At 49.1% G+C, this 26,326-nt stretch overlaps 1 protein-coding gene across 1 annotated transcript; it reads left to right on the forward strand.

Moving 5' to 3' along the window:
* Positions 1-76: 76 nt before the first annotated feature.
* LOC136952186 (proto-oncogene tyrosine-protein kinase Src-like) lies at positions 77-14,004 on the forward strand. The gene is made up of 12 exons (XM_067246925.1): positions 77-490; positions 5,382-5,657; positions 6,695-6,794; positions 7,813-7,911; positions 8,239-8,342; positions 8,940-9,089; positions 9,231-9,386; positions 9,620-9,799; positions 10,038-10,114; positions 10,422-10,575; positions 10,781-10,912; positions 11,090-14,004. The coding sequence occupies exons 2-12, from the start codon at positions 5,390-5,392 to the stop codon at positions 11,296-11,298; spliced, it is 1,629 nt and encodes a 542-aa protein (XP_067103026.1). The 5' UTR covers positions 77-490; positions 5,382-5,389; the 3' UTR covers positions 11,299-14,004.
* The last annotated feature ends 12,322 nt before the right edge of the window (positions 14,005-26,326 follow it).

Genomic DNA, 26,326 nt, shown 5'->3' on the forward strand with positions numbered 1-26,326 from the left:
GCAAAAAGCGTAATCCAGTCTCCCTATCATATCTGTGCTTTCCCGTTTCGTCAGTGATGCATAGTGTTCTTGCCTTTTCCCTACATGGCATGTTTTCACTCTATCGCCCGTATGTGGCACGCTGACTAATTTCATCGCCTAAATTCGCCGTGGCATATTTCTTCAAGATTACTTATATTTTAGGCTACTGGTCGCACCGTAACCTTACGGATAAGAAACCCATTTTGTGGGCAATTCGCAATCTGGAGAACCGCACACGGAGTAGGCGGGTGCCCTCTGCTCCTTCAAGGCGATTCACGTCATGACCTCTCTACACCACGCTTCCTAAATTTGCTAAATGGGATTTGCCTTGCGGATTCTGGATTCCTTCAAGCAGTTCGATATCGGTTGTTAATCCGTTAGCTAATGAGGACAGCTGCAAGGATTTGATACGGACGGGTCTCTCCACAACGCGTCCGTGATTTGGAGCAAACCGCGAGACCCTTCAAAGGTGAGTGTTCATCGTGAGGGTCTGAATTGTCGTTCATTGAAAACCGGAGAAGGAATTGTTTATCAGACTATTGTACCCTACATTTGGAAACTGAACGTTTGGGTGAAATCATTTTGTTAATGCTTTTGTCACCGAAGCCCGCCCCTACCCTTTGTATCTAGTTTTATAGCAAGTATGGGGTATCTTCAAATGCATGTAATTGGCAAAACAAACATTTATTTAATTGGGCTACCGTTTTTTTTTACATTACATGCTATTTTCCCGATGGCCAGTGCAAGTGGGTTCTGTTGTTGCCAGTTCCCCTCTGTCCATTTGATGCCTACTACTGTGAATCGTGTATGCCCGACGCATCCTCTCGAGCAGACACCAGCACTGTCTAGCTATATTGGTTGTCCTCAACGTTTAATGTTTACAACGAGGACAGGCCCACAATAAACACCTCCATGCTCATTCACTTATACATGTATACATCATGAAGTTACAATATGGCAGACTATCGTTGATCAAGGAATTATTTTGTGTGGGTGTGTGGGTGATATCTGTTTACTTGATATTGTAATAGCTGACAGGGACAGAATAGGCTACCTGCCTGAGCGTTCATCGTCTCCTCCACGTCAGATGTATGCTAGGCAGATTCTCAGCCTGTAGAAGAGAAGTGTTCTTCCCATTCCTTTTGAACTGCATACAGGACTCTTTGGGGAATTCCCATTCACTGATTGATCAGACACAGTAAGACATATGTGTCAAGATCAGTGAATATGGTGTTGGTATGATCTCGGTGTACTGCTTTCATGGAACACTCTCCCCATTCTACTGCTTCTTTTGGGCCTTCAGAATGTCCCTGAAGGGAATGTATAGTATAGAATGTCAGAAGCTTCGTAGTGTTCTAGAGCTTCCTCATTAGATGCTGAAGCAGCAGTTCCGTACGTTGAGTCAGTTATCGTTCCTGACTACGAGTCTACATCCTCACCAGAGCTGTGAGGAACATGAGTTTATGATTCTGCTCCGCGTTGCCAAGAACTATACTCTGCGATGTTCTGAAACGGAAGTGAGTTCAACCGCTGGGGGCCATGCTCATCCTTTTCCAATCCTCCACCCCATCCCTTCTCATCTCATCCTGGTCGGTGAGCAGATCCGATAGGACAGGCCAATAAGGCTGGCAGAGGAGCACATTAGAGAGAGGTCAGCTGAGGATCAGAGACAAGCAGAGAAAGGATCCTCGTATGTATATAATACAATGCCATGTATCGATGACAAATGTGTCGGTTCGCTCTCTGCGTGGTACCCAAGACACCCACACAAACTCACAAGAAAACGAAAGAAACCGCTAAGACATTCATTAACATTTATCTGACCACACAGGAAGTAATACTGTGAACACAAAGGTCTTCCTTCTTGTGTCTGTTGCCGTGTTGTTCCCAGACTGCAGCTGATAAAACCGTTCTAATTATCAGGCTGATGAGAATCTCTGTCATTTGGTTTGCTGAACAGAACAGAACATATCAAGAAGACACTCATACAGACATTATTCTTTTCTCAGAAACGGTTCACACATGCGTCAAAGTCAGAGTGAAGCCAGAGACCTTGTTGAGACTTAGTGCTAAAATAGTTTGAGGTACACACCAGCATCACACCTTTCTGGTTAAATAGGTTACTGTAAAATTACAGAAAGACCAAGGTATGTTTTCTTCAATCCTTCTCTTAGTGCCAATGCAGCTTTGTCCAGGGTGTGTTCTTCTACATAAACCTGACAAGGGCTTGGTTCTTCTCCGGCTCACACACTTCCCCTTATACACACACACACACACATTCAGTTGCCCATATTGTCTTTGCTCCCCTCCATTGGCAGTCCGAGTACTGGTACAATCTGGTTCTTCAACATTCCTTCAATCTAGGCGGATAGTAAACCGCAAGAGGATTAGCAGCAGCACTTCTTATATCTCTTCTCCATTTTCTCTTTTCTCTGCCCCCATCTCTCATTCCATCTCTGTCTCTTGTACCTTCCCTCTCTGCTCCAACCACTTGTGTGTGTGTGTGTGTGTGTTTGTGTGTGTGTTGGGAGGGTGTTAGAAGGGGGGAAGGTGAAGATAATAGATGAACCATGTGTCTCCTCAATGGCATATTTCTCTTCAACTTGCTTCATTCTTTTAGTTGTGTGGAAGAGACCTTGTCCTTTTTGTTATGGGTCTAAGAAGAACATGAGGTCATAGCCATGCCTAGAGAGCCCTAGGGTAGGGGTAGTGGCTTTCAGAGGACTTCAGGGAAGAGACTGAAGAGTAGCCCAAAGGCTGGGTCTCAGTACTGGTCAAGTGAATCCTTCCTTCCCACTTCCTTTGAGCAACCTGGATGCACTGTGAGCTGGGTTGGAACACCAGGGTAGAACATGACACGCTGCCACCTGTTATATTGACTCAAGTCAGTGAGAAAGGAGGGAAGGGTGCATGTAAACGTATTCCCCCCGGTCACCATGGAAACCCCCTATCCATTTGTTTGTCAAGCAAGGTCAACAGGGGTTCATTGGGTTGTCATTGGCAGAAGTGGTCAGGTGGGAGGAAGTGAGTGACAGGGGAAGGGCTGTGAATGGCAGGTGAGTCAGTTATGTTGGCCGTTGCGCTATAGCTTAACAGCTCTCTACACCACATCCGACCCATCATCACCCACCCATAGCATATGAAGGGTGTGAAAGAAAGGCCCCTCAGCAGAACAACCCTCTGATGAAAGACTTCCATATAGAACTATAGGGTTCCAGACAGAATCCTTGTCAGTTCTGTAGAATGCTGGGTGGAACCATGAATGGCTCTCCCTGACCTATGCGGGGTGACTCATTTGTGTATGGTGTTGTGCTCATGTCCCAGTCATCTTCCACCCTCAGGGCATGGCAAACATGACTGGAGTTCCTCTCTCTCTAGCAGACTGCACATTATAGCCTCTGACAGTATCACTAGAATACCATATAGCTTTGTGTTCTTTGTATTTTGCAATACTATCTGTACTTTAGTAGTTCCTGCAAAAGCAGTTTTACTGGGCGGTGTGTATTTCTAATACAATAGGACGATAGAACTAAAGTCATTTCGGTAGAGGCCTGGTTGTATGGATTAGCCTGCTACATCATGTCTCTGAATTTCACAGAGAAACGACAAATCAACAGCCTCATTATTATTATTATTGTCATGAGCATCATTATCGTGTCCAGAATGATAACTGTATCAATATTGCATCTATCTCCAGAGTTGGTACAGTGTGCTGTGTGTTCCCTCAGGGCAGGGATGCTTATTCTGCCTCTGAAGGAAGGGAGGTGCTAGCCAGAGCGCTCAGTCAATGCCATTGATTCTGTTGATGAGCCAGTGGTTTCATTGTATTAGGCCGTCTCTCCAGTTATAATTGACCAATGTCTGATCCAGGCCAGGTTAGTGCAGGACCGGCTGTCCTGGTGGACGTAGCCAGCCCGATCAACTCCCCAGCCCCGCCCTGCTCTGAGACCCCACCCCCAACATTGACCAGTCATCATCCCTCAGGTCCTCCTCCTCTGTGATTATGCCAAGCTGCAGTGCACCGTGGGATGCCTTCACCCCCTGCTAGAAGACTGTTGAACTGGCGCAGCGTGAATCAAAGCTGGCATGCTTAAACAAGCTGGCATGTCAAACGCCTGTCTGTGTCCTAACCTCAACAGGAGAACCTCAACACAGCTTATGACATCTCACCGGGCTGCAACTCCTAACACACCCACACACACGTCACCACTGCTATAACAACAAATTATCCACATACACCACTGCCAAGCTAGCATGTCTATGACAAGGGGTGGGTGGTATGTCTACTGAAGACTGAGTTGAACTAATTTAGCAGCCTCACAGCAGCTTTCCTGTTCCGCAGATACAAACACACACACCTTCCGTATTCACAGCAGGAGTGTCTCCTTGTCCAGAGGAATCACAGACCAGACACACACACACACACAATGTCTTTCTCACACCTGCAAATTGTAAATAGTTACATAAACACACATGCACATACATACATGCCGGGCACACACACACAAGCACACACACATCAGCCACCCTGACCCAGATGCTAAATACACCGCCCACCTCCTCATTCTTTTCTCAGCTGTTCCTTGTTCCTTCCCCCTGTCTTCTTTAGTCACAGTCAGCCCAGTCTGACACACACACACACACACACCTCTCTCACGCATTGTCTTCCCCAAACACTCCCTGTGTGTGTGTGTGTTTGTGTGTGTGTGTCAGAGATCTGTTCTCAGGGACAGGAGAACAGCTGCTTAAACACATGGTTTGGAAAAGAGCCGCCATTCACAACGGAACCAGATCAATGTGTGTGTGTGTGTGCGTGTGATCCAACTAGCCTAAAATAGGCATCCTCACATTGAGTCACCCTGCTGTAGTTTACAAAAAAAAGGTTTGGGATTGTTTGTCTGTGTGTACATTACAGCTAGCTCTACTAACGTGTTGATAGGCTAGTGGAGCCAGCCAGTAGAACTGATCCCTGTGTGCTGCTTTCACTGCAGATCTCTATTGATTCAGAGCAGATTGAATCAACAGATTGTCTGACCTTGAATCCTCCGTCGGCTGCCTGTGTTGTTGACTGTTTCAAGGTGTTTCGTCTCTGGGTATTTGCATTCTCAACAGCCCCAACTGAAGCTGGAAGCGATCCAGCGCTTTTCCAGCAAGGACTGGCTGAGAGCTAGTGACTGGTAGGGAGAGGAAGGATGAGGGGCAGGGATACTGTACCTGAAATCAGGAATCAAATTAAGCGATCGCTTTGAGTATAAATGACACGATATTGCAGTGGGTATGAATAGGCCTACTCTAAATGTTTCTGGATCTTCCGACCGACCGACTCCCACCTGACTCCTGTCTGACTCCTGATTCGCCAGGCCTGCGGATGGGGGCGGGCAAGAGCAAGCCCAAGGAGCCGGGCCAGCGCTCCATGAGTCTGGACGGCACCATCGGCACAGGCTCCGACAGCGGCCACTTCCACCACCTCAGCCCCGCCCAGCAGACCCAGACCCCCAACAGGAGCCCTGCCGTGGGGGGAGGCAGGCGAGGGCCCCAGCACCAGCACGCCCCCACCAACACCCCCGTGCTGGCTCTGTTTGGAGGGGTGGACCACATGGGCGGCATCACATCCCCCCACAGAGGGCCTCTGGCTGGTAGGTGGACCAGGTCGTGTCAGGGAGAGGGACGGTAGGAGTCAGGTGGCTGAGCGGTGAGGGAATCGGGCTAGTAATCCAAAGGGTGCCAGTTCGATTCCCGGTCATGCCAACTGTGTCCTTGGGCAAGGCACTTCACCCTACTTGCCTCGGGGGAATGTCCCTGTACTTACTGTAAGTCGCTCTGGATAAGAGCGTCTGCTAAATGACTAAATGTAATGTAGGAAGCTCCATGTTCTAACATCGGATGAGGCGACATGTTTCGCCCTGTTGCAAGGCAGGTGTTGCATGTTGTTGGAATGAATAGGATTTGCAATAGCATTTCCATTGTAAAAAAACATTAAAACGTATACTGTATATAATGGTAGTTAGGCCTATAAGTCCATTGTATCCTACATACAGACACAACACGTCACAACCTCTCTCTCACACAAGCTAGGGTGAGTGTGCATGCTATATGGTTGTTCAGCATGTCCAGAACAGGGCTAACAGCTCCTGACCCATGAGGGCCTTTCAGTTTATTTATGCCTGTTGTCCACTCTTGATAGCCAAACAAAATGCATCAGTGATTGGCCAGCTGGTTCTAAAGTCTATGAATAATTCACCAGCTGGCTTCCAGGTGTATCAATGATTGGCCAGCCAGTTCCCAGGTCTATTAGTTATTGGCCATCTGTTTCTGTGGCTGTTGGTGATTGGCCAGCTGGTTCCGTGGTCTATATCCGGGGCTCATTAAGGTGTATATTACAATCCGTCGGCATGAACAATCCGGAGGAATCCCGGCTCAAACATCAATATTTTTCATTCAGAGAAGATGGAGACTTCACACAGGCTTATAGATGTTGCAACAGTGCACTAAAATATATGGTTAGGGTTGCATTATGAGGATAATGGGGAATCTTTTTATGGTTTCCTCTCTCTCTTGCACACACACTTACAGTCTCTCACATTCTCATATTCTCTCTCTAACTCACTCTCCTCTTGGTCTCTCTCTATAACCCACTCTCCTCTCGGTCTCTCTCTCTCTCTCTCACCCGAAGGAGGTGTCACTACGTTTGTGGCTCTCTACGACTATGAGTCACGAACAGCTTCTGATCTGACCTTCCAGAAAGGCGAGCGGCTGCAGATCGTCAACAACACGTAAGGACGAGCTTGTCTTTCCCTCTGGACACTAACACACACACACACACACACACACATTAACCGAACACTGATAACTGTGTGCTACCCGAGCAGTGTCTGCTCAGTGTCCATCCAGTCCATCTGGCTAGTGTCACTCACCATGCTGTCTGAGATCCTCTGAGGCCAGCGGGGTCACCAATCCCCCCTCCAACCTCTCCCCATTCCAACCCTTTTCACTGTCTCCAGCCTCCTCTGGTACCTCCCCAGTTAAACCCAACTCAAGCAACAAAACCTACCGAGGGAGGCCAGCTCCACTGCAGGTCCACTGCGACAGCTAATGCTAAGTCAGCCCGGGCTGTGAGACACTGGGTAGAGGGACTATCTGGATACCTCATGTATAATCATATCACTCCCATTGGCAGACACTCTTCACATTTATTTAAGTAGTCTCCTGTAGCATATCCAGCCCTCGTGTGAATAGACATGTTCGCTAGTTTCCTGACATTATTTCACACTCAGTATACACAGAACAGTTTTCAGGCAAGGCAGAATGAAGGAACCGTAGAAATATGAAACCTTAACACTCATGAAAAAAAAAGTCTTTGTTGAAATGGTTTAATACCATATTCACAGGTGCCCCTGTGCTACTCCGAGCCCCTTATTTCACCCCTGTCAAAGTAGTGCTTCACCTCTCTCCTGCTCTTTAAACCAACGAGCTGAGCGGTAGTCGCAGACGAGGTCTCCCCTGGTGCTGCCGCGTGCTCTCTCTCTCTCTCTGCTGTGTTCTGATACGTGCGCTGTGTCTGTTATCTCTCTCTCTCTTTCTCATGCTTCATGGTTTCTCCTAGGAGAAAGTACAGCTTCAGGTCAGTAATCCGCTAACCCCCTCACCCCACCCTGTCCGTACTGCTGATTGAGGAATTGTGTTCATCTTAGAAATATAGGCTGCTCGTTGAACTCTGGGGAAGGTTTACGGTTGTCCAAGGCAACATCGTCGTGGCGTTTTAAGTGTGTGTGGGTCTGTTTGTGCCTCCAGGGAAGGGGACTGGTGGCTCGCTCGCTCTCTGACCACAGGAGAGAGTGGTTACATCCCCAGCAACTATGTGGCTCCGTCTGACTCCATCCAGGCAGAAGAGTGAGTCCTTATCCTGATCACCTTATCCACATTGCTTCCTGCTTCCACTGTCCGATGTTAGCCGTCTCTCACTTTCCTTCTCTCTCTATCTGTCTTTTTCCATATGTCTGTTTCTCTCCTCTCTCTTGGTTCTTTTTTTATCTGTAAAATGTGTCTCGTTGTGGTGGGTCTTGCTTGATTACCATTGAGTGTACTGGACACAAACTGGGCATTTAAATAACACCATTTTAAAGTAATTACAGAGCTCCTGTGCGTCACTGTCTGTTGTGGCTGCAACCAGCAGCTTCCGCCCTGTGTCAGTGTCTGCCTTGTGATCCTGCTTGACAGGTGGTACTTTGGGAAGATAACGAGGCGGGACTCCGAGAGACTGCTGCTGAGTGTGCAGAACAGACGAGGAACCTTCCTGGTCCGGGAGAGCGAGACCACTAAAGGTGAGGTTCCTTCCTCGTCAGGGAGAGAGAGACCACTAAAGGTGAGGTTCCTTCCTGGTCAGGGAGAGAGAGACCACTAAAGGTGAGGTTCATTCCTGGTCAGGGAGAGAGAAACCACTAAAGGTGAGCTTCCTTCCTGGTCAGGGAGAGAGAGACCACTAAAGGTGAAAATGGCCAAGCTTTACGGGGAACAACTCAAGATACTGTCCCTGGATGGTAGACCTGCAGGGCTAAGCTAATTATTACCGAGGGGAGATGAGGGGAGGGGGATGCTTGTGAATGGACACGGGTGAATCACAAAGTACATGCGAAAGTAGGTCAGCATGAGAAGGTGCTGGGTTTCCCCTCTGGCTATAAATCTCTGCTCTCTAACCCTTCCCCCCCCCCTTTCCTCCCCCATCCACACACACACCCACAGCAAGGTCTGTAACTTTCTCCGTCTCATCACTCCACGTCGCCTCCTAGTGGTATAGCTTTGCAGCTGATATCCTGTGTGTTGACTGTAATGTACCATACGCTTTTCAAGCAGGAAGATCACACGTGTTCAAGTGACCTTACTTATCTCTTTACGTCTCCCTGCTTCCTCTCTACTCTCAGGGGCCTACTGTCTGTCTGTGCTGGACTATGACAACACTAAAGGCCTGAATGTCAAACACTACAAGATCCGCAAGCTGGACAGCGGAGGCTTCTACATCACCTCCAGGACCCAGTTTAGTAGCTTACAGCAGCTGGTCTTTCACTACCGCAGTAAGTAGCGGTCGTCCAGCTGTGCCGTGCATGCTGTGTTGCTTGTGTTGGTGGGCTTCTTGTTCATCCTATTGGGATGTCTTCCTCTCTTCTCTTCACCTCCTTTACCTTGACTCATCTCCCTTTGTTCGCCCCCTCCAGAGCACTCGGACGGCCTGTGCCACGCCCTGACGGAGGTGTGCCCCGTGTCCAAGCCCCAGACCCAGGGCCTGGCCCGGGATGCCTGGGAGATCCCCCGGGAGTCCCTCCGCCTGGACCTCAAGCTGGGCCAGGGCTGCTTCGGAGAGGTCTGGATGGGTACGGACACCCCCCCCCCCCCCAACCTCTCTACACCCACCACACACACCCACAGGACACTAGAGTCAGGGGACATCCTAGTGATGCACCGTAGGCTGACTCACACAGGGACCTTCACCTTCACGATGTCCTAATACCCTTAAGTCTTCTCCAGTGAGTCCTGAAACTGTGCACGTGCCCTGAGCCGTCTTCCGTGAAGGCTGTGTGAGGTGACGTGCGTGCGTGCGTTCCAGGCACGTGGAACGGCGTGACGCAGGTGGCCATCAAGACCCTGAAGCCTGGCACCATGTCCCCCGAGGCCTTCCTGCAGGAGGCTCAGGTCATGAAGAAGCTGCGGCACGAGAAGCTGGTGCAGCTCTACGCCGTGGTGTCGGAGGAGCCCATCTACATTGTCACCGAGTACATGAGCCAAGGTCACCCTGCTGGATACACACATTTTACACAGATTATAATCGCACACACTTACGCTGTGTATCACACAAGGGCCTTCTATGCTTTATGTACCTGCTTTAAATAAAATGACATAAGTTATATGAAAAAAATATATTTAATCATGGTGAGGGAGGTGCTAAAAGGGAGGTGCTAAAATCTGTACAAGTATTGAACACACACACACGTATTGACTTGGTGCCTCTTCTCCTCACCTCTCAGGCAGCCTGCTGGACTTCCTGAAGGGTGATGCAGGGAAGATGCTGCGTCTGCCCCAGCTGGTGGACATGGCCTCTCAGGTTGGACCCGGCGCCAGCCCTACACCTGTCTGAGACAGCACCACCTCAGAATGTCACCGTCCCATCTCTGCCTCTGGAAAACACGTTCTCACTGTCTGTCTCGCTTATCCTCAACCCCTCTCTCTGTCTCCCTCGTTTCACTTTCTCCCACTCCCTCTTTCTTTCTCTGTTCCTCTCTTTCTCTCTGTCTCTCTCTCACTCCTCCTCCCTCATCTTCCCCTCCCTCCTCTTCTTCATCCCCACCTCTCTCTCCTCTCCCTCACCACTTCCTATCCTGTCTCCCTCCCCCTGTCCTCCACCTCCTCAGATAGCTGCAGGGATGGCCTACGTAGAGAGGATGAACTACGTCCACAGAGACCTGCGTGCTGCCAACATCCTGGTGGGGGACAGCCTGGCGTGTAAGGTGGCTGACTTTGGCCTGGCGCGCCTCATAGAGGACAACGAGTACACCGCTCGGCAGGGTGAGGCCCGGCCCGCCAGCCAGCCTGGCTTCCTGTCCCGCTCCCCCTCACTTCCTGTCCCACTCTATTTTCTGTTTTATTGCTTTGTCTTTGTTTTCATCCTGTCCTAGTAAAATAACCACCCCCCCCAGGTCTTTCTTGTCACCGGAGAGACGAGAGAGAACATTTGAATTGGACAAACCCAGGATGTTGATGTTTTGTTTAGGAGCAAAGTTTCCCATCAAGTGGACGGCTCCAGAGGCGGCTCTGTACGGACGCTTCACCATCAAGTCAGACGTGTGGTCATTTGGCGTGCTCCTCACAGAACTGGCCACCAAGGGCAGAGTGCCTTACCCAGGTATGTCAACATGGCCCCCCTGAGATGTATGCTTGTGCTGTGTAATAGTCAAGTTATTATGGTTGAACAGGTTATCAAAGCTAAATATGACCAATACCCCTTTTGGCCCCACCCCCATAATCCATCCATTCCTTATCTACCTCCCCCTGCCCATCCCCCACTCCCCCATTCACCCAGGCATGGTGAACCGGGAGGTGCTGGACCAGGTGGAGCGAGGCTACAGGATGCCCTGCCCGGCTGAGTGCCCTGGCTCCATGCACGACCTGATGCTGTCCTGCTGGAGGAAGGACGCCGAGGAGAGACCCACCTTCGAATACCTCCAGGGCTTCCTGGAAGACTACTTCACCTCCACGGAGCCCCAGTACCAGCCCGGGGAGAACCTATAGACACCACGACACACTAAGAGCCCACAGAACAGTTAGAAGCTACAGAACACTTAGAAGAAGCACACAGAACACTTAGAACCCCTACAGATCTCATCAGCTCTTAAAGAACCTATTAGAACCTATATGACCACAGGGAGTGTGTATTGCACTTAAAACCTGCGGATCTTTTGCCTGTAACAGACTTTAAAGAATCTACAGAACCTGCAGAAGAACCTCCTGCTCCTGTTGAGGTCCCAGTAGGTTCTAGTGGTTCAGCTTAGGGTTGGCGCAAGTGGCATTGATCTAGGTTCTTTAGGAGTAGAAGAAAGGGAATCACAGAGTAGATGTAAGAGAGAATGTGAGAAGAATGAAGATATCATAGTTGGACAGCTATTCAAAGCTCCTTCCTCCATCCCTCCCCCCTCCTTCCTGCCTTCCTTCCTTCTCTCTTCCTCGCTGTCTCATGTCTCCAACTGTTCCTGCTGACGAGCACTCCCACCGTGGCACAGGTGCCAAAGGAACGTGTGTGTCTGTCTGTCTGGGCTGTCCTTTGCCTGCCTGTCCTTCACTCTCTCTCTGGCTCTCTCTCTCTCTCTCTGGCTCTCTCTCTCTCTCTCTCTCTCTCTCTCTCTCTCTCTCTCTCTGTATTTTCAAGTTCTTCTTCCTCCAAGAGCGTCAAACAACTCTGGAACTCTTCTGTCTTTATGTGATGTATATTTATGTCTTTCTGTTCTCATTGCTGATGTAACCATGGTAACAGTGGGCTGTAACCCTGTCAATCCTGGTGGAACTGGAGTACTGTGTTGTTAGGAGTGCGATGTGGACCGTACAGGTCAATACAACTGTGTACCTTTTGTGGTTGGAATAATCATTATTGACTTGAAGAAGACGAAGAAGAGGTGAATTGGTAAGGTGTTATGTTTCAAATACTGTTCGAACATGCTGTCAAAACACTTAAGGTGCACTTGATTTAGGTTAGCTCGGGCAACGACACCAAATGAAGTGTCGAGAGTCGGGTACAGGATGTTAACTGAGATGAATCAAACATACCTCAGTCTGACCTAAGAGTCTGCTAGGTAGAGTGAAGGAGCAGGCAGCTGAAGTTAATGTCTAACCTCCATGGGGTATAGAACACATGAAAGGACCCTCTTGCGCCATGTCACACTGCAGGTCATGACTGACCTGTACTAGTCGCCCTTTGCCTGAGTGCTTTAAAAGCACTGGAGAAAAGTCTGAGCCTCAAACAGACCAACCAAACACATAGTCAATAGCTAGTTCTATACCTATATAGCATGCCAATGTCATTTTTACTCCAGAGGTGCTCTAGTTGACCATTGGCTAGATTGTGTCTGTTCTGCTAAGCCCAAAGTAGATCTAAGTAAATCTGGGTCTAAAAAGGCAGTTTGAATGGAAAGTCTCCATTCACCATTGCCAGAGAAAGTGTCTCCCAGACCCAGACCACTGGAGGGAGAAGTCTGGGCCTTGAAGACCCACTGGTCCTGCTCCCATCACAGCCCCTCAGCCAAGGGCTCTCCTCCCTCAGCTCTCCTCCCTCAGCTCCCCTCCCTCAGCTCTCCTCCCTCAGCTCTCCTCCCTCAGCTCCCTCCCCCCTACATCCACCTCCCTCTCAATGGAACTCCCAAGAACACATTTGATTGGCTTAAGCAAAGTGGCTGCTCCATCACACTGGGCCCTGCTTGCATGTGGGCAGGGCCTGAAAGACCTGTGCCATACAGCAATAATAAGAGGGAGGAGACGAGAGGTTGTCATGGTGATGAATTCACTCTGTACAGTCCATGAACAGAAGCCAAAACAGTGCTCACTATCTTGATGATGATGATGATCATGGAGGAGGAGGAAGATGTATTGAAGAAGGTGCACGGTGTTTTTGTAATGAAATCATTGGATGATAATCTTAAGTGTACATATGTTTGCAACAAATGACTGTGACTATCATGTAATTTGTTTGTATAGTTTTTTTCCTTCTTAAACCTTAAATCTAAGGTTTTTTTTTAGGGGCACGCTTTCCATCCAACGTGCGATGATGATGGAAATACTGTAAACTGGGCGGGCCAACATGTTTTTTACATTTATGTAATTGACTAATAATAATATTGTGATAGATCTGCAGTTTTCTATCTTGTCGGCCATGGGTTTGCATAGCTACAAGCCCAAACTCAGACCTGTAAAACGAGGCACATGCTCTTCTCAGCTTTAGGTTGCCAAGCAGGAGTAAGTCGTTTGACTGTCAAACCAGAGGGACACTCTGCCACACTGTCACAGAATGGGAATCCCCCTCAACATTTCCTGGTTACAAATTAACTCTAGTCCCAGGCCTTTAGGCCCTGTCAGGGTTAGAACTCCATATAACATAAGGACTGGAACCTCTGAGGGAATCAATCCGGAGACCCAAAGGGTGAAGCCAAGAACTCATCAGAAACCGTGAGCAGAGCGCCTGGCTCAGAGCACCAGGCTCAGAGTGGTCACTTCAGCCTTGCGGCCGTTTCATAAACCTATGCAGTTTCTGGTCCCTCAAACTTTTTCATTCTCAAAACAATTTACAAAAAAACTGACAATGATATTAAAAAAAGGAAGATCTAAGAATTTTGTAACAAATTCTTTTCAAAGTCTTCTTTTCTTTGGTGTAACAAGATTAAAATGGAAATGGGTATTGTGCCACTTCATGTTTATCTTTAAATGTGCAATAAATTATATTTCAAGAGTGTTTTCCTAATGTTCTGGTTTGAGTGTTGTGTTCATGTTAGTCTCTCAGGTAGTCTGTCTCTCTCCCTTTCACTCACTGACTTCCTCAGTAATATCTTATCACCGCCGGTTTTCACCTGCAGGTTTTGACGGGAATCAGATGGCTGAGCGGTTAGGGAATCGGGCTAGTAATCTGAAGTTTGCCAGTTCGATTCCCCGGCGTGCAAAATGATGTTGTGTCCTTGGGCAAGGCACTTCACCCTACTTGCCTTGGGGGGAATGTCCCTGTACTTACTGTAAGTCGCTCTGGATAAGAGCATCTGCTAAATGACTAAAATGTAAATGACTGTCTGCAGTAATTCATGATTTGTAACTGCACTACTCTAAGGGACCTCTAGAGGTCTGTGTTTGATCAATGTTTTCATTCCCAATGCCAACTCCTCATTAACTGCTCACTAAAGGATAACCTGTTTAGCTGACTCCCCTAGCCATCACACAGGCTGTAAACAGGCTGCATGTTTATGAATATGGACATCATAACCATTCACATTTTTATATAAAAAATCTTGGAAGAAAATAGAGCCAGTAGTTTTAGTGTTTAATGTATTTACCACTTAGGACCAGAACACCTGAAAATGCAGTTCAAACACAAAGAGAAGAAACTACAGGGGACATTTTGTGTTAAGTGTTTCATTGTAAAGGCCAGACTCCAAAGTCTATTTTACTTCAGCCAAAATGTTAATTGATAACAGATGCACAGTCCTCATTGGCTGGAATGAGAACATATTGAGCCAATCAGGATCTAAAGCCACACCACTAATAAGTAGCTCTGCTACCGTGGTCAGCTATCAGGAACAAAAATATAGTCTGTGTTCTTTTTTACACCATCGGTTGTAGAATAGATAGTGTGTGTGTGTGTGTGTGTATGCATTGCACACACAGTCATGTGTGTATGAGTTATGAGTGAACTCTTACTCTACATCTCCTCTCGAGTTTCTGCAAGGAAGCGGATCTCTTCCAATTCTCCATTATGCTCCATGTCAGTGTGTGTGTGTGTGTGTGCATGTACAGTGTGTGTGTGTATGTGTGTGTGTTAGCCTGTGTGTGCATGTCTGCCTGAGAGACTGTTGTTTTTCCCATCTGCTGTGCTGAAGCACGAGTCATTTATCTCAGTTATTCTGACAGTCTCTCTGCTCCATCTGTGAAAACAGTAAACACACTGACGCACTCCTCTAACACTCCACCAAGTGACTGCCATTGATACGAGGCAAGGGAGCACACACTCATGCACACACACACAGGGCCATAGCAATAGTGTGTTTTCCGTCCACCACTATGACAAACGCAACCTAAGAAGGGCTTTGTTTAAACCCTAAAAACTGCTGGTCTCTCACACTGAAACACACATCTGTGCAAACCCCCACCTCAGTCTACACACACACATACACGCACATGACTGTGTGTCTCTGTACTCTGTGTCAGTAGAGTGTGTGCGATGGAGGACTAAACCTTCCAAACAGGCCATCAGTGAAAGTCAGGTACATGTGCACACAAACCAGAGGACACGAGGAACACGTGTTCATCTTCTGTCAGGTTAGTCACTACACGCTGTGCCTGAAACATTCAAGACCACAAAAAAACATTCAAAATTGGTGGTTAATTCGGGAAGAATCTGATAAAAATTGTAACGATGACCATGAATATGAACACATTTCAACTAGATACACTTCATCTTTACCGTCACCCAGACCATATGCACACACACTATTGCCAATGAGAAATAAGTCAACAATAACGCGACAACAAAAACACGCCAACAAGAATAGTAGGAGTCTGCATTAGTGGGATGTCTCATCCCTTGGCTCTGGCCCCTAGGCCAGGTGAACTCATCAGTGCACAGGCAGAATACCTGATACAGTACAACTCATTGACCTGTGATTGGCTGCTCCAGCCCCGCGGCAACGTGCGTGTTCTCTGTTCACTCTGTCTGCTTGGCTGAGCTGGCTTTGAATGAAGCCAGTCTTTCATATGACAGGATGAGCATGTGTGTGGTTGTGTGTGTTTGCGTGCATGTGTGTGTGTGTGGTTGTGCAGACCACACACTTAATCCCCCAATCTATTTTGCTGTGCTTGTTGACAGAGCTGTAAAGACCAGTGTTGTTACCTGCATGTCTCCCGGCCTTCCTGCCTGCTTCGCCATTCTTCCTCTGATTGGCTGGTTCGGTCTTCTTTCGTTGCCTGTGGTGTTGTGAACACTGTTACTGCTGCTGTAAGCCCTGACTTGTCAGCAGGAGATGTGATGTGAGATGGTTTTGATATGCAGAGAGAACTGTGCTTACATCTCCAGGACCGCACAGTTTGTCCCTGTTGGCTTTGAAGACGAGTGTATCTGAGATGTGATCAGATGAGCGCATGCTGCGCCTTCCTCTCATGTGGGCAGGGTTCCCCAGAGCCATTCAGTACTCAGTCACGGCTCTGCTCTTCTATTAGGTCATCTGAGATTTTACAATATTTTGTCTACTGAATATAATACACGTTGCAATATCACAGCTGCACAATCTATTCTGTAGTGGTTCTTTAAACACACACCCACACACACACTCACACACACATGTACTTCTACTCACACTCCTCTCAGATTACTACCCTGCTCAACACATCATCCCCATCCCAGATCTCCTTCTTTCATCCATCCCTTCTCTGTGTCATCCGTCCTCCCTCCACTGACGCCCTCTCCCACACTCTCACTTCATTCCCTTACTCATCAAGTCAAAGTCAAGTTATTTGTATAGCCCTTTTTTCAAAAAAGGGATTCACATGCACCCGTATAACTGCCCCTCTCTGACCCTGCTACCACACCTCACCCTAGCTTAGGGTTCTAGGGTCAGGGTTAGGGTTATAGTTAGCTGTGATCCTAATTCTAACTGTAACCTTGCTCCCACACCTCACCCTATGTTGTTGTAGGATGACAGTTAGGGTAACCCTAACCATAGAAAAACAGGATTAGGGCTAGGGTTAGGATTAGAGTTCCAGACTGCAGCGACCTTTACCGTTGGTCTGACCCTGTAACTCGACCTCCCCTGACCTTCTTGCAGGCTGAGACTTCAGGTCAGTCATAGCCCAACCCCAATCCCAACCCTCACCCTGTTTTTAGGGTTGGGGGAATTAGGGTTAGGGATAGGGTTAGGGGCAACCTATAACTCAAGAGGGTAGAGGGGCAAAGTCAGGCAAAATGGGCAGCAGGGGCAGAGAAGCAGAGATCAGAGGAACAGTGGGTTAGGGTTAGAAGGATAAAATCTAATCTAATCAAATCATCTCATCAAACTCAGCAAAGTCGATCGACCCTCTCGCTTGGACTCTATCTCATCTCTTTCACCCTCTCTCCCTTCCTCTCTGTCTCTCTCACGCATTCCTTTCAGCAGGCTCTTTGGATTCCCTCCCCTTTCTCCGTCTCCCCACTTGTTGCATTTCGCAGCTCTGCACTACTTTCACGTTCCAGGGCCCTGAGCGACCTCCACTTCCAGTAACTTCCCTCCAGGGTCATCCATCATCCGCTATTGGTCCATTCATCACGTAGCGAAGACTCTATTGGTCCATTCATCACGCAGCAAAGAGTCTATTGGTGCATTCATCACGAAGAAAAGAGTCTATTGGTGCATTCATCACGTAAGCCAGCAGGGCCCTCCAGCTGCAGACAGGGCTTGATGGGGTCGAGCAAACAGGCTCAGGAATGCAGGGCAGGTCTGGGGTTACATTTCTGTATTCTGTTGGACTGTATTATACAGTCTGTGTGCTCCTGGGGAACCCTGCAGGTAGCAGATCTGATGAGGGGAGGGAGGGGGGGGAAGGGGGGAGGCAGGGAGAAAAAGAGAGAGAGAGGCAGGGGGGATTGAGAGAGAGATAAAGTGAGTGTTAGAGAGAGAGAGAGAGAGATCGAGAGAGAGAGAGAGAGAGAGAGAGAGAGAGAGAGAGAGAGAGAGAGAGAGAGAGAGAGAGAGAGAGAGAGAGAGAGAGAGAGGGGGAGAGAGAGAGAGAGAGACAGAGAGAGAGAGAGAGAGAGAGAGAGAGAGATCCTGCAGGAGACCTGCCAGGAGAGAGCACCGGCCCTGTTCAGCATTTCCTGCTTGATTACTGCTGGAGGATGATGGATGTCTGACTGTAAGAGCCCCGCTGTGCTGTCTCACTCAGACACACATTCAAAACAGAGATACACACGCACATGAACAGCCACACACTCTTGACAGTCTCACAGACATTCTCTCTCACACACGCAAACTCTCTCCTCTCTCTCTCTCTCTCTCTCTCTCTCTCTCTCTCTCTCTCTCTCTCTCTCCTCTCTCTCTCTCTCTCTCACACACACACACACTCAAAGACTCTCTATCTTACACACAAAACACACAAAAATGGTCTTCGCCGTCTCCTCACCCCCGGAGATGTGTCAGATGTTGTCAGAGCAGATGTGTTAGTGCTGGGTTGGAGCCAAAAGGGTTCTCCGTAGGCCTCCAAGAATGCACCTATCGCTAATACATCCATTTCTATAGAATGTTTTGTTTGTTTGGAAACAAGATTTTTTTTTCTCCCAGGAAGAAGATGATGGACAGTAGAATTTGACCCACAGTGGATGGTTTGACCCCCGAACTCAGAGTTGAGGGAGGCTGGAGGGAGGCTGGAGGGAGGGGCAGGATGACTGTAGAAGGGCTGGACACACACACACATTCACACTCACACAGACTTCATTACTCAGAGAGAAAATCTGGAATATCTTCCACAAACATCTGCACCTTCTGAGACGCACATACACACAACACACACATATGCACATAAAACACACACATGCACACACACAAACACACATTTGCAAAGTTCCTTGAGGGAATATTAGTGGTAATTGTGTGACTGTGAGTTAACAACAGTACCGAGGCTCTGAAAGACACTAAGTCACTTACTAAGTACTTATTTCTTCCTGTTTACACTGACAGATGTATTAGCCCTCACTCTCTCTTTCTCTCTCTCTCTCTCTCTCTCTCTCTCTCTCTCTCTCTCTCTCTCTCTCTCTCTCTCTCTCTCTCTCTCTCTCTCTCTCTTCCCCTTGTCAAGCATGGTACATCAGTTTTTATCTTATCCAACCTAGAAAGTATGTACTCATACTTGTATACACCCTTGTACACACACTTACACAATGACTGCCTCAGGCTCAGAGCGCCAATGCTAACAAGGGCTTCATACCCGCCTGCTAGGCCGCACCTGTCGCTGTATGTATGTGTGTGTGTGTGTGTGTGTAAGTATAGGTGTGTGTGTCTGTGTGTGTGTGTGTGTGTGCATCGTGTATTCCATGTAAATGTGTAACCAGGAAGACATGTGGCGCTCCCACATTCCTTTCACCCCATGCTCATGAATCAAAACCACACAATCCCCCCCATCACCACCACCCCTCAACCCCTCCGCTTCACACACACACAGCAGCCCATTCCAGTCTCCCACCAGCTGGGGTCTGTGGATGGGGTTGGGGTGACTGGGGGGAGTGAGAGAGGGGGCAGTCAGGGTCCAGCACAAACCAGTTTGCTCTGAGCTGTATTGTCTGCCAACCCCCTTCACTCACCTTTCAGACTGATAATAGAACATCAGCTCTGAGATATTATCTTAAGATGCTATGGTGATACTACCCAGGGATATCTAGAGACAAAAACCTGAGGTACAAACCAGAGATACTACAGATACCATCCAGCGGTACAACACTGAGATACCAAGCACAGATACTAACCAGAGATACTACATAGAGATACCACACTGTGATACTGACCGGAGATACTAGACTGCGGTATTACCCTGAGATATTAAACTGACATATTTCCCCTAGACACGTGCTTCACATCCCTAAAGAACTTGGCTGAAGGTTAAGGGGGTTAGTGTGGGGTATGGTGGTCTCTCTATCTCTCTCCTTGTCTCTCCCTCCCTCTCTCCCTCCCACCCTCCCTGACACTTGCTGCATCCTGTCTGCTGACACTCCACTGTGGGGGTTACCAGATATCACATAACACATGCCCAGAAAGGCACATTCCACACAGGCAACCTGCCGGGCCGGACCCTGCCAATGTTGTCCGCATGCCTGATATCCTGGAGCTCTGAGACAGAGAGTGCGCTGATTGGTGAGGTGCTGGAGAGGGGCCGGGCCGGGCCGGGCCAGGGTTATAGACCGGATCAGAGCCTGGGTTACCTCAGTCCTGAACACAGGCTACAGCCTAGACCAACACAGAGAGAGGGAGCGAAACAGTAGGAGATAGAGGGGGAGAGGGAGAAATAGAGAGAGACAGAGGGAGAAAGTGACATAAAGAGAGGGAGAGAGAAGGTAGAGAAGGAGAACTAGAGAAATATGTGACAGAGACAGGGCGAGAACTGGACTATGCTTGGCAGGTCTGGGGTCAGGTCAGGGCAGAGCAGAGACGCCATTTCTAAACACACAGATGATCAGTTTTGGTCGTTTGTGCGTTTCCTGAAAGACAGGACCTGTCCTCTGCAACTCCTCTGTCCTCTGCACTCCTCTGTCCTCATCACTCTGTGCACCTCCTCCTCTCTTTGATGTTCCCTTGCCAGAGTCTGTCCTGCCCCCTCCACACACACCCTGGTAAACCCAGATTACAGAGTACTGCTGAAAGGGACGGTTGGTAGGATGGGGTCAGAGGGCACCTTCCTCACACACACACTAACACACACAGACACACACACACACACAGTACTCATAATCAAACACAGTCCCATCTCACACTGATATAATGCATTCTCACAATAAGTGTGAAACACGCTCCCCTCTCCACACACACACACACACACACACACACACACACTCCTCCACAAGCGCACATCTCTCCACACACACGATAGTCTCTCGGCAGCCCCGTGGGTGGGGTTGTGTCAGTTTAATGAATGCTCCTAGGTCCTGATCCCCAGCACGCAGGCCGCTATGATGGATGTTCACATCAGGACTGGACTTTACTGAGCTGTGGTGAATACATCCCAGTGGCCCTCCCAGGCCCTGTCAAAACGCCCCTACCCCAGCCTCCCTGGGCCCCCAGGCCCCCACTCAGATCCCCACTATCTGCTCTGCTTGCTGCAGACGCGTTGGGGTAGGGTGTGGTGGTGGTGGTGGTGGTGGTGGGGGGGGGGGGGGCGAGGTGGGGATAAGGGGGTGCACAGGGGTAAATTGAGGGGTGGGAATGGAAGGGGGGTTAAGCTACACTTAAACAGTTAAACTACATAGTAAATACTGTGGAAACCCCATCTATAAATGTCCACCCACAGACACATCCACAACTCCAAGCCAGGGAGAGCCTGCCAAAGGGCCTTGCATGGGAATACTTCCACATCAAATTATGGCTGCATTTCCCTTCCTGGAGAACAGACTAATGTGAGCAGAAAAGACAGGATGAGTTTGTTAGTAAAAAACATTAATTGTAAATTACCGTCCTTTTAAACACATTGAACTTTAAGGTTATTTGACAGTTGAGGTCTGAAATGTATTTGTGGGGTTCTATTCTTAATCATCCTAGACATGATGGTGAAAGCCAACTAGAGAGAACTGAAGTCTGGAACTACAGCTGAGGTAGGGGAATTAGAGGCTGGGGGCTGGAGAGGCTGGAGGCTGGAGAGTTGGAGGTTCACTGTTGGTTAGCCAGTCCAAGGGATCAGCCACTGTGTGTCAGCTCGGGCATGATAATCCTGCCCACCCCCTCTTACCCTGAATCTGCCCCCTGCAACCCTGTCACCCCCTCCTCCCCATCAGCCTGCCTCCAGCGCGGGCTGCTGTCCTGGCTACTGTTTGATCCCACATCACTGGGTCGTTCACTGGGGGTTTTCTCACGGTCACCCCCCAACCCCCGACCCCACCACCACTACCCGTCACCACCACACACTCCTACTGCTAGCAGGCAAAATACAACTGTGCCACATGCACAACATCAGAAGGCATGGGAGGGAAATTAAGAGTGGCAGATCGTTCGGGGATGGAAGGCAGATTCATATTCCTTAGATATTGTTTACATGCAGCGAACCTCAGTGGTTTTCCAGAGATTTCTATCATGTTATTTTTCACGGTGTGACTTCCAGTTCACCCCAGAGGAGGAGTTGAAATCAAGCCCACCTCAGTCTTGATGAGGGGGACTTTTCCCCACCACATATTTTAAGCTTCTGGGGGAATCACGTCTATAAAACCGAGCAGGTGAAGTTCCATTCATGCAAATGGCAGAATATGAGCCTGCTGTAGTCTGTAATTAGGCCATGAAACTGAGAGAGAAGCTCCAACTGAACCACAACTCAGCAAGTCATTTAAAGCTCATTTTCTTTTAACTGACAAGCGGGTCCCACGAAGAACAACATAGGAGCTAATGAGTCGATGGCACGCCAACAACATGCTAACGAGATGCTGCCTACGCTCTAACTAGCCTACATGCTAACAAAACGCGAACATCTTGCTAACTCAGCGTCAACAACCACTCTGCAGAACTTCACACCAACATCAATGCCAACAACACACCAACGACATGCCAGCATCATCTAAGCATCATTGCCAAAATCCATTCAGTACCATGCCAGTGACACACCAGCATCATTCCAGCAACACAACAATGACAACACCATAACGCCAAATCAACAGCATCCAAGCCTATCACACCAACAGCACGCACACTACATGCCAATGCCGTTTCCACTTGTTCATGCTAGCTGTTTTAGCCATTACTCCTTCAGCTATGCCTCACAGGAGAGTCCCCTTCAATGGGGGTAAAACGTAAGCTACCCAACAAGGAAGCCCATTCTTTAGAAGGATCCCTACGTTTCGATGGTAATTTAATTCCTGTGTGCTTGCTGTCCCATATCGTGGCTGGACGTCTCAAAGGAACAAGACAGCAGTAAATAACGTCTGGGGTCTGCAGCTCAAGCGCTCGCTAGCCTGCTCCAGTCCCCTATACAGTAGAAGAATCATAAAGAGGGCCAGCGGTCGTAAATATACGGTGTCCAGCTCTGGTAAGACGCCACAGATGGGTCTTGTAGCCAAGCATGGATGCTCACATAAATCCAGCAGCAGAAAGCCATGAAATAGGATGCCTATTGTTTTAATAAAAAGAGTATGTAGCAGTATAACATAATAGATAGGACTGTAACTAACATGCTCTGACTGGATGACTAGGGGATGAGGGGGAGGGGGTGGGGGGTGTGGGGGAGGTTAGGGCGAGATTGAGGAGGGTAGGTAGGATGAGAGAGGACGTGAGAGAGGGTGCGTGTGAGTATGAGGTTGAGGTTGAGGCAAGGATGAGGGTGCGGGGGAGGGGGAGGGGAGGACTGTGAAAACAGTACTATGTGGTGAACAGTGTTGGGGGAGATGATTCCACAATGTTGACATCTTGTCTGACTAAGGCAGAGCACAGCGCACTTTCATCACAGGTCCAGTGACCCCAGAGTCTGACGTTAGGAAGACAAGGAGAATCTGTGGAGAAACACATAACTCTTAAAGTCACTTTGAAAACACTCAAACAAATAAGTGGATGAACGTCATCAACCATGGACAAGACTGATGGTTTAATGGCTTCGATAACAGAATGAAAGCCTATATAAATAAAGTTGATGCGCTATGTTGCCGTAAATTAAAGAGAAGAATGCTAAATGCTGACTTTCCCTGTCTCTACCTCCCTCTCCCCTCTCCCCCCCCCAAGCCCCTCATCCCCCAAGCCCCCCTCCAGCCCTCCTCCCTCCGGTAACCCGACCATGCTCCCCCTCTCCAGGAGCGACCGTAGGAATGAAAATCTATCGTTTCCAGATCAGTGGAGGGGGAGAGCGAGGGAAGCAGGAATGGCGTGACCTTCTTTGATCTTCTCTGAAGGTCTCTCCCCCTCCTACCTCTCATACTTTCCTCCCCCCTCCTCCCCCCTCACACGCAGGCCTGGCCCTGCCAAGCACCTGTCCGCAGGTATGAAATAAGAGAGTCTGCATTCTTTTATCCACCGCTCAGCTATACCTGAAAACAATACCTCCTCTACTCTCACCTGGTCTTCTTTACCCCCCTCCCTCGCTCTCTCAACGCTTATCTCTCCCTCCATGTCCCTCCCTTCCCACCCACTCCCTACCCCACCCTCATCTACTGCTTTCCCTCTATATCTGTCATCACCTATAACTGCAGCTAAATGACTGCCAGCAACCCAGAATGGAAGCAATGATGATTAGGATCTTACACGAAGATCTGCACTTCTCAGGTGCTTAGAGGGAACAGCAAACACGCATTCATGTCTGAATGATCTTTTCTGGGAGGAGGAGTGTGTGTGTGTGTGTGTGGGGGGGGGGGGGGGGGGGCGTTCAGGATTCTAACTCTGACATAGCTGTGAGAGGTTTTCACTGTCTACTCCTGCCTCATCTAATTTCCCACCTCCGATTCTTCCTGTCTCCATACTACACCTCCCTCCCTCCTTCGAACCCTGCCTCTTGTCCTCCTTGGCCTCCCCTCCCCTCACCGGTCCGCCTCAACCCCACCTCTTCCCTTTCCCCCAAACCACCCTTCTCCATCTTCCGGGCCTATCTCCCTCTCCCCCTCCCTCTCCCCCTCCCCGCCCCCCCCCCCCCCCCCCTCTTACCTTTCACCCTTCCTCCCTCCACCTCCTCTAATCTCCCCAGTGGGGGCAGCAGTCCCTCCGTGTTCCCAGGCTGGAATGTGACAGTCATGAGACGGCAACCTTCTCCTCCTGACAGGCCTCGGAGGGGTGAAGCACCGGCTCGTAAAGCTGAGGATATGAGACACGGCGGTGGCAGCCTCGGGTCACTCCGGAGGTGTCCTTGATTCAGCCTTCGCAGGCTGGAGGGGTGCACCCACAGGATCAACTCTTTCCACCAGACCTGGTCAACCTCAAACTTGTAAATGACTTGAAAGTTTTGGAGGTGCGTTTGATTTGCTTCACAATTGTCTGTTATGGGACTGCTCCTTTGGGTTCATTGCTGTGGATGAGAAAGAAGTACACCAGTACTTGCATATAGTCATTGATTATGGTGCAAGCCAAGCAGCAGATGCACCTAGGCTTGGTGAATGTTATGCATGAATTAAAAGTACTTATAGATGAGTTAATTTGCTGAATCAAACATTTTGCACGCACATTCAAGATGGATTGCTTCCCTGAGACAGATCCTTGGCTGCATCTTCCATAACTCTGAATGTGCTCTGGTGTGGGGTACCATATATCCGTCCGTGACATCCGTGTTGCCTCAGGGGCTGTGAGGGTACTTCAGTGTCCATGCTCACCTGCCTCACCAGCAGGGCTGATGTCCCCACACAGGGTTTCAGCTGGCAGAATGAGGCTGGACAGGAAGCTCCATCCGCTCCTCCACTCGCACGCCCAAGAGCCCATTTACTGCCCCCCCCCACTCCCCACTGCCCCCCCTCCCCCGCCAGTCGGGGCATCGCTGAGTAAAATAATATGTGGGCAGATTTGTGAAGAGGCTGGGTGTGGATACAAGTGACAGATGACGGCGCAGTGGGGCAACAATTCTTCTTTTTACTTTCTCTTACATTCTCTTTCTTTCAATCTTTCTTTTTCTCTCTCTCTCTCTCTTTCTCTCTCTCTCTCTCTCTCTCTCTCTCTCTCTCTCTCTCTCTCTCTCTCTCTCTGTGCTGGGTTGTATTTCATTTACATTTCAAAGTGTTAGGGATCCCAGCTTGATTCTGTCTGACTGGGGAGCACAGCCAGTGGCAGCTATGTCAACAGCCAACCGATTCTCTCACATTTCAAACCATACAGGACACAGGAAACACCTCCTACGAATGCATAACAAAGGAAGCACCTTGATGAAGTGGAAAATCAGGCCGCTTTAACAAAAGTTGTGAGAGAGCCAGTGAGGGGGGGGAGAAAGAGAGTTGAAGAGGGAGTTCGGTTGGCCCTACATGCTGTCATCTGCCTGTAGAAACAGGCCGATCAGACCAGGTCCAGGAGATACCCCTGCTCTGACCAGGTCCAGGAGATACCCTGCTCTGACCAGGCCCAGGAGATACCCTGCTCTGACCAGGCCCAGGAGATACCCTGCTCTGACCAGGTCCAGGAGATACCCTGCTCTGACCAGGTCCAGGAGATACCCTGCTCTGACCAGGTCCAGGAGATACCCTGCTCTGACCAGGCCCAGGAGATACCCTGCTCTGACCAGGTCCAGGAGATACCCTGCTCTGACCAGGTCCAGGAGATACCCTGCTCTGACCAGGCCAGGAGATACCCTGCTCTGACCAGGCCAGGAGATACCCTGCTCTGACCAGGCCCAGGAGATACCCCTGCTCTGACCCAGGTCCAGGAGATACCCTGCTCTGACCAGGCCCAGGAGATACCTG

This window comes from Osmerus mordax, chromosome 1 (genome assembly GCF_038355195.1).
Source record: "Osmerus mordax isolate fOsmMor3 chromosome 1, fOsmMor3.pri, whole genome shotgun sequence".
Lineage (NCBI taxonomy): Eukaryota > Metazoa > Chordata > Actinopteri > Osmeriformes > Osmeridae > Osmerus > Osmerus mordax.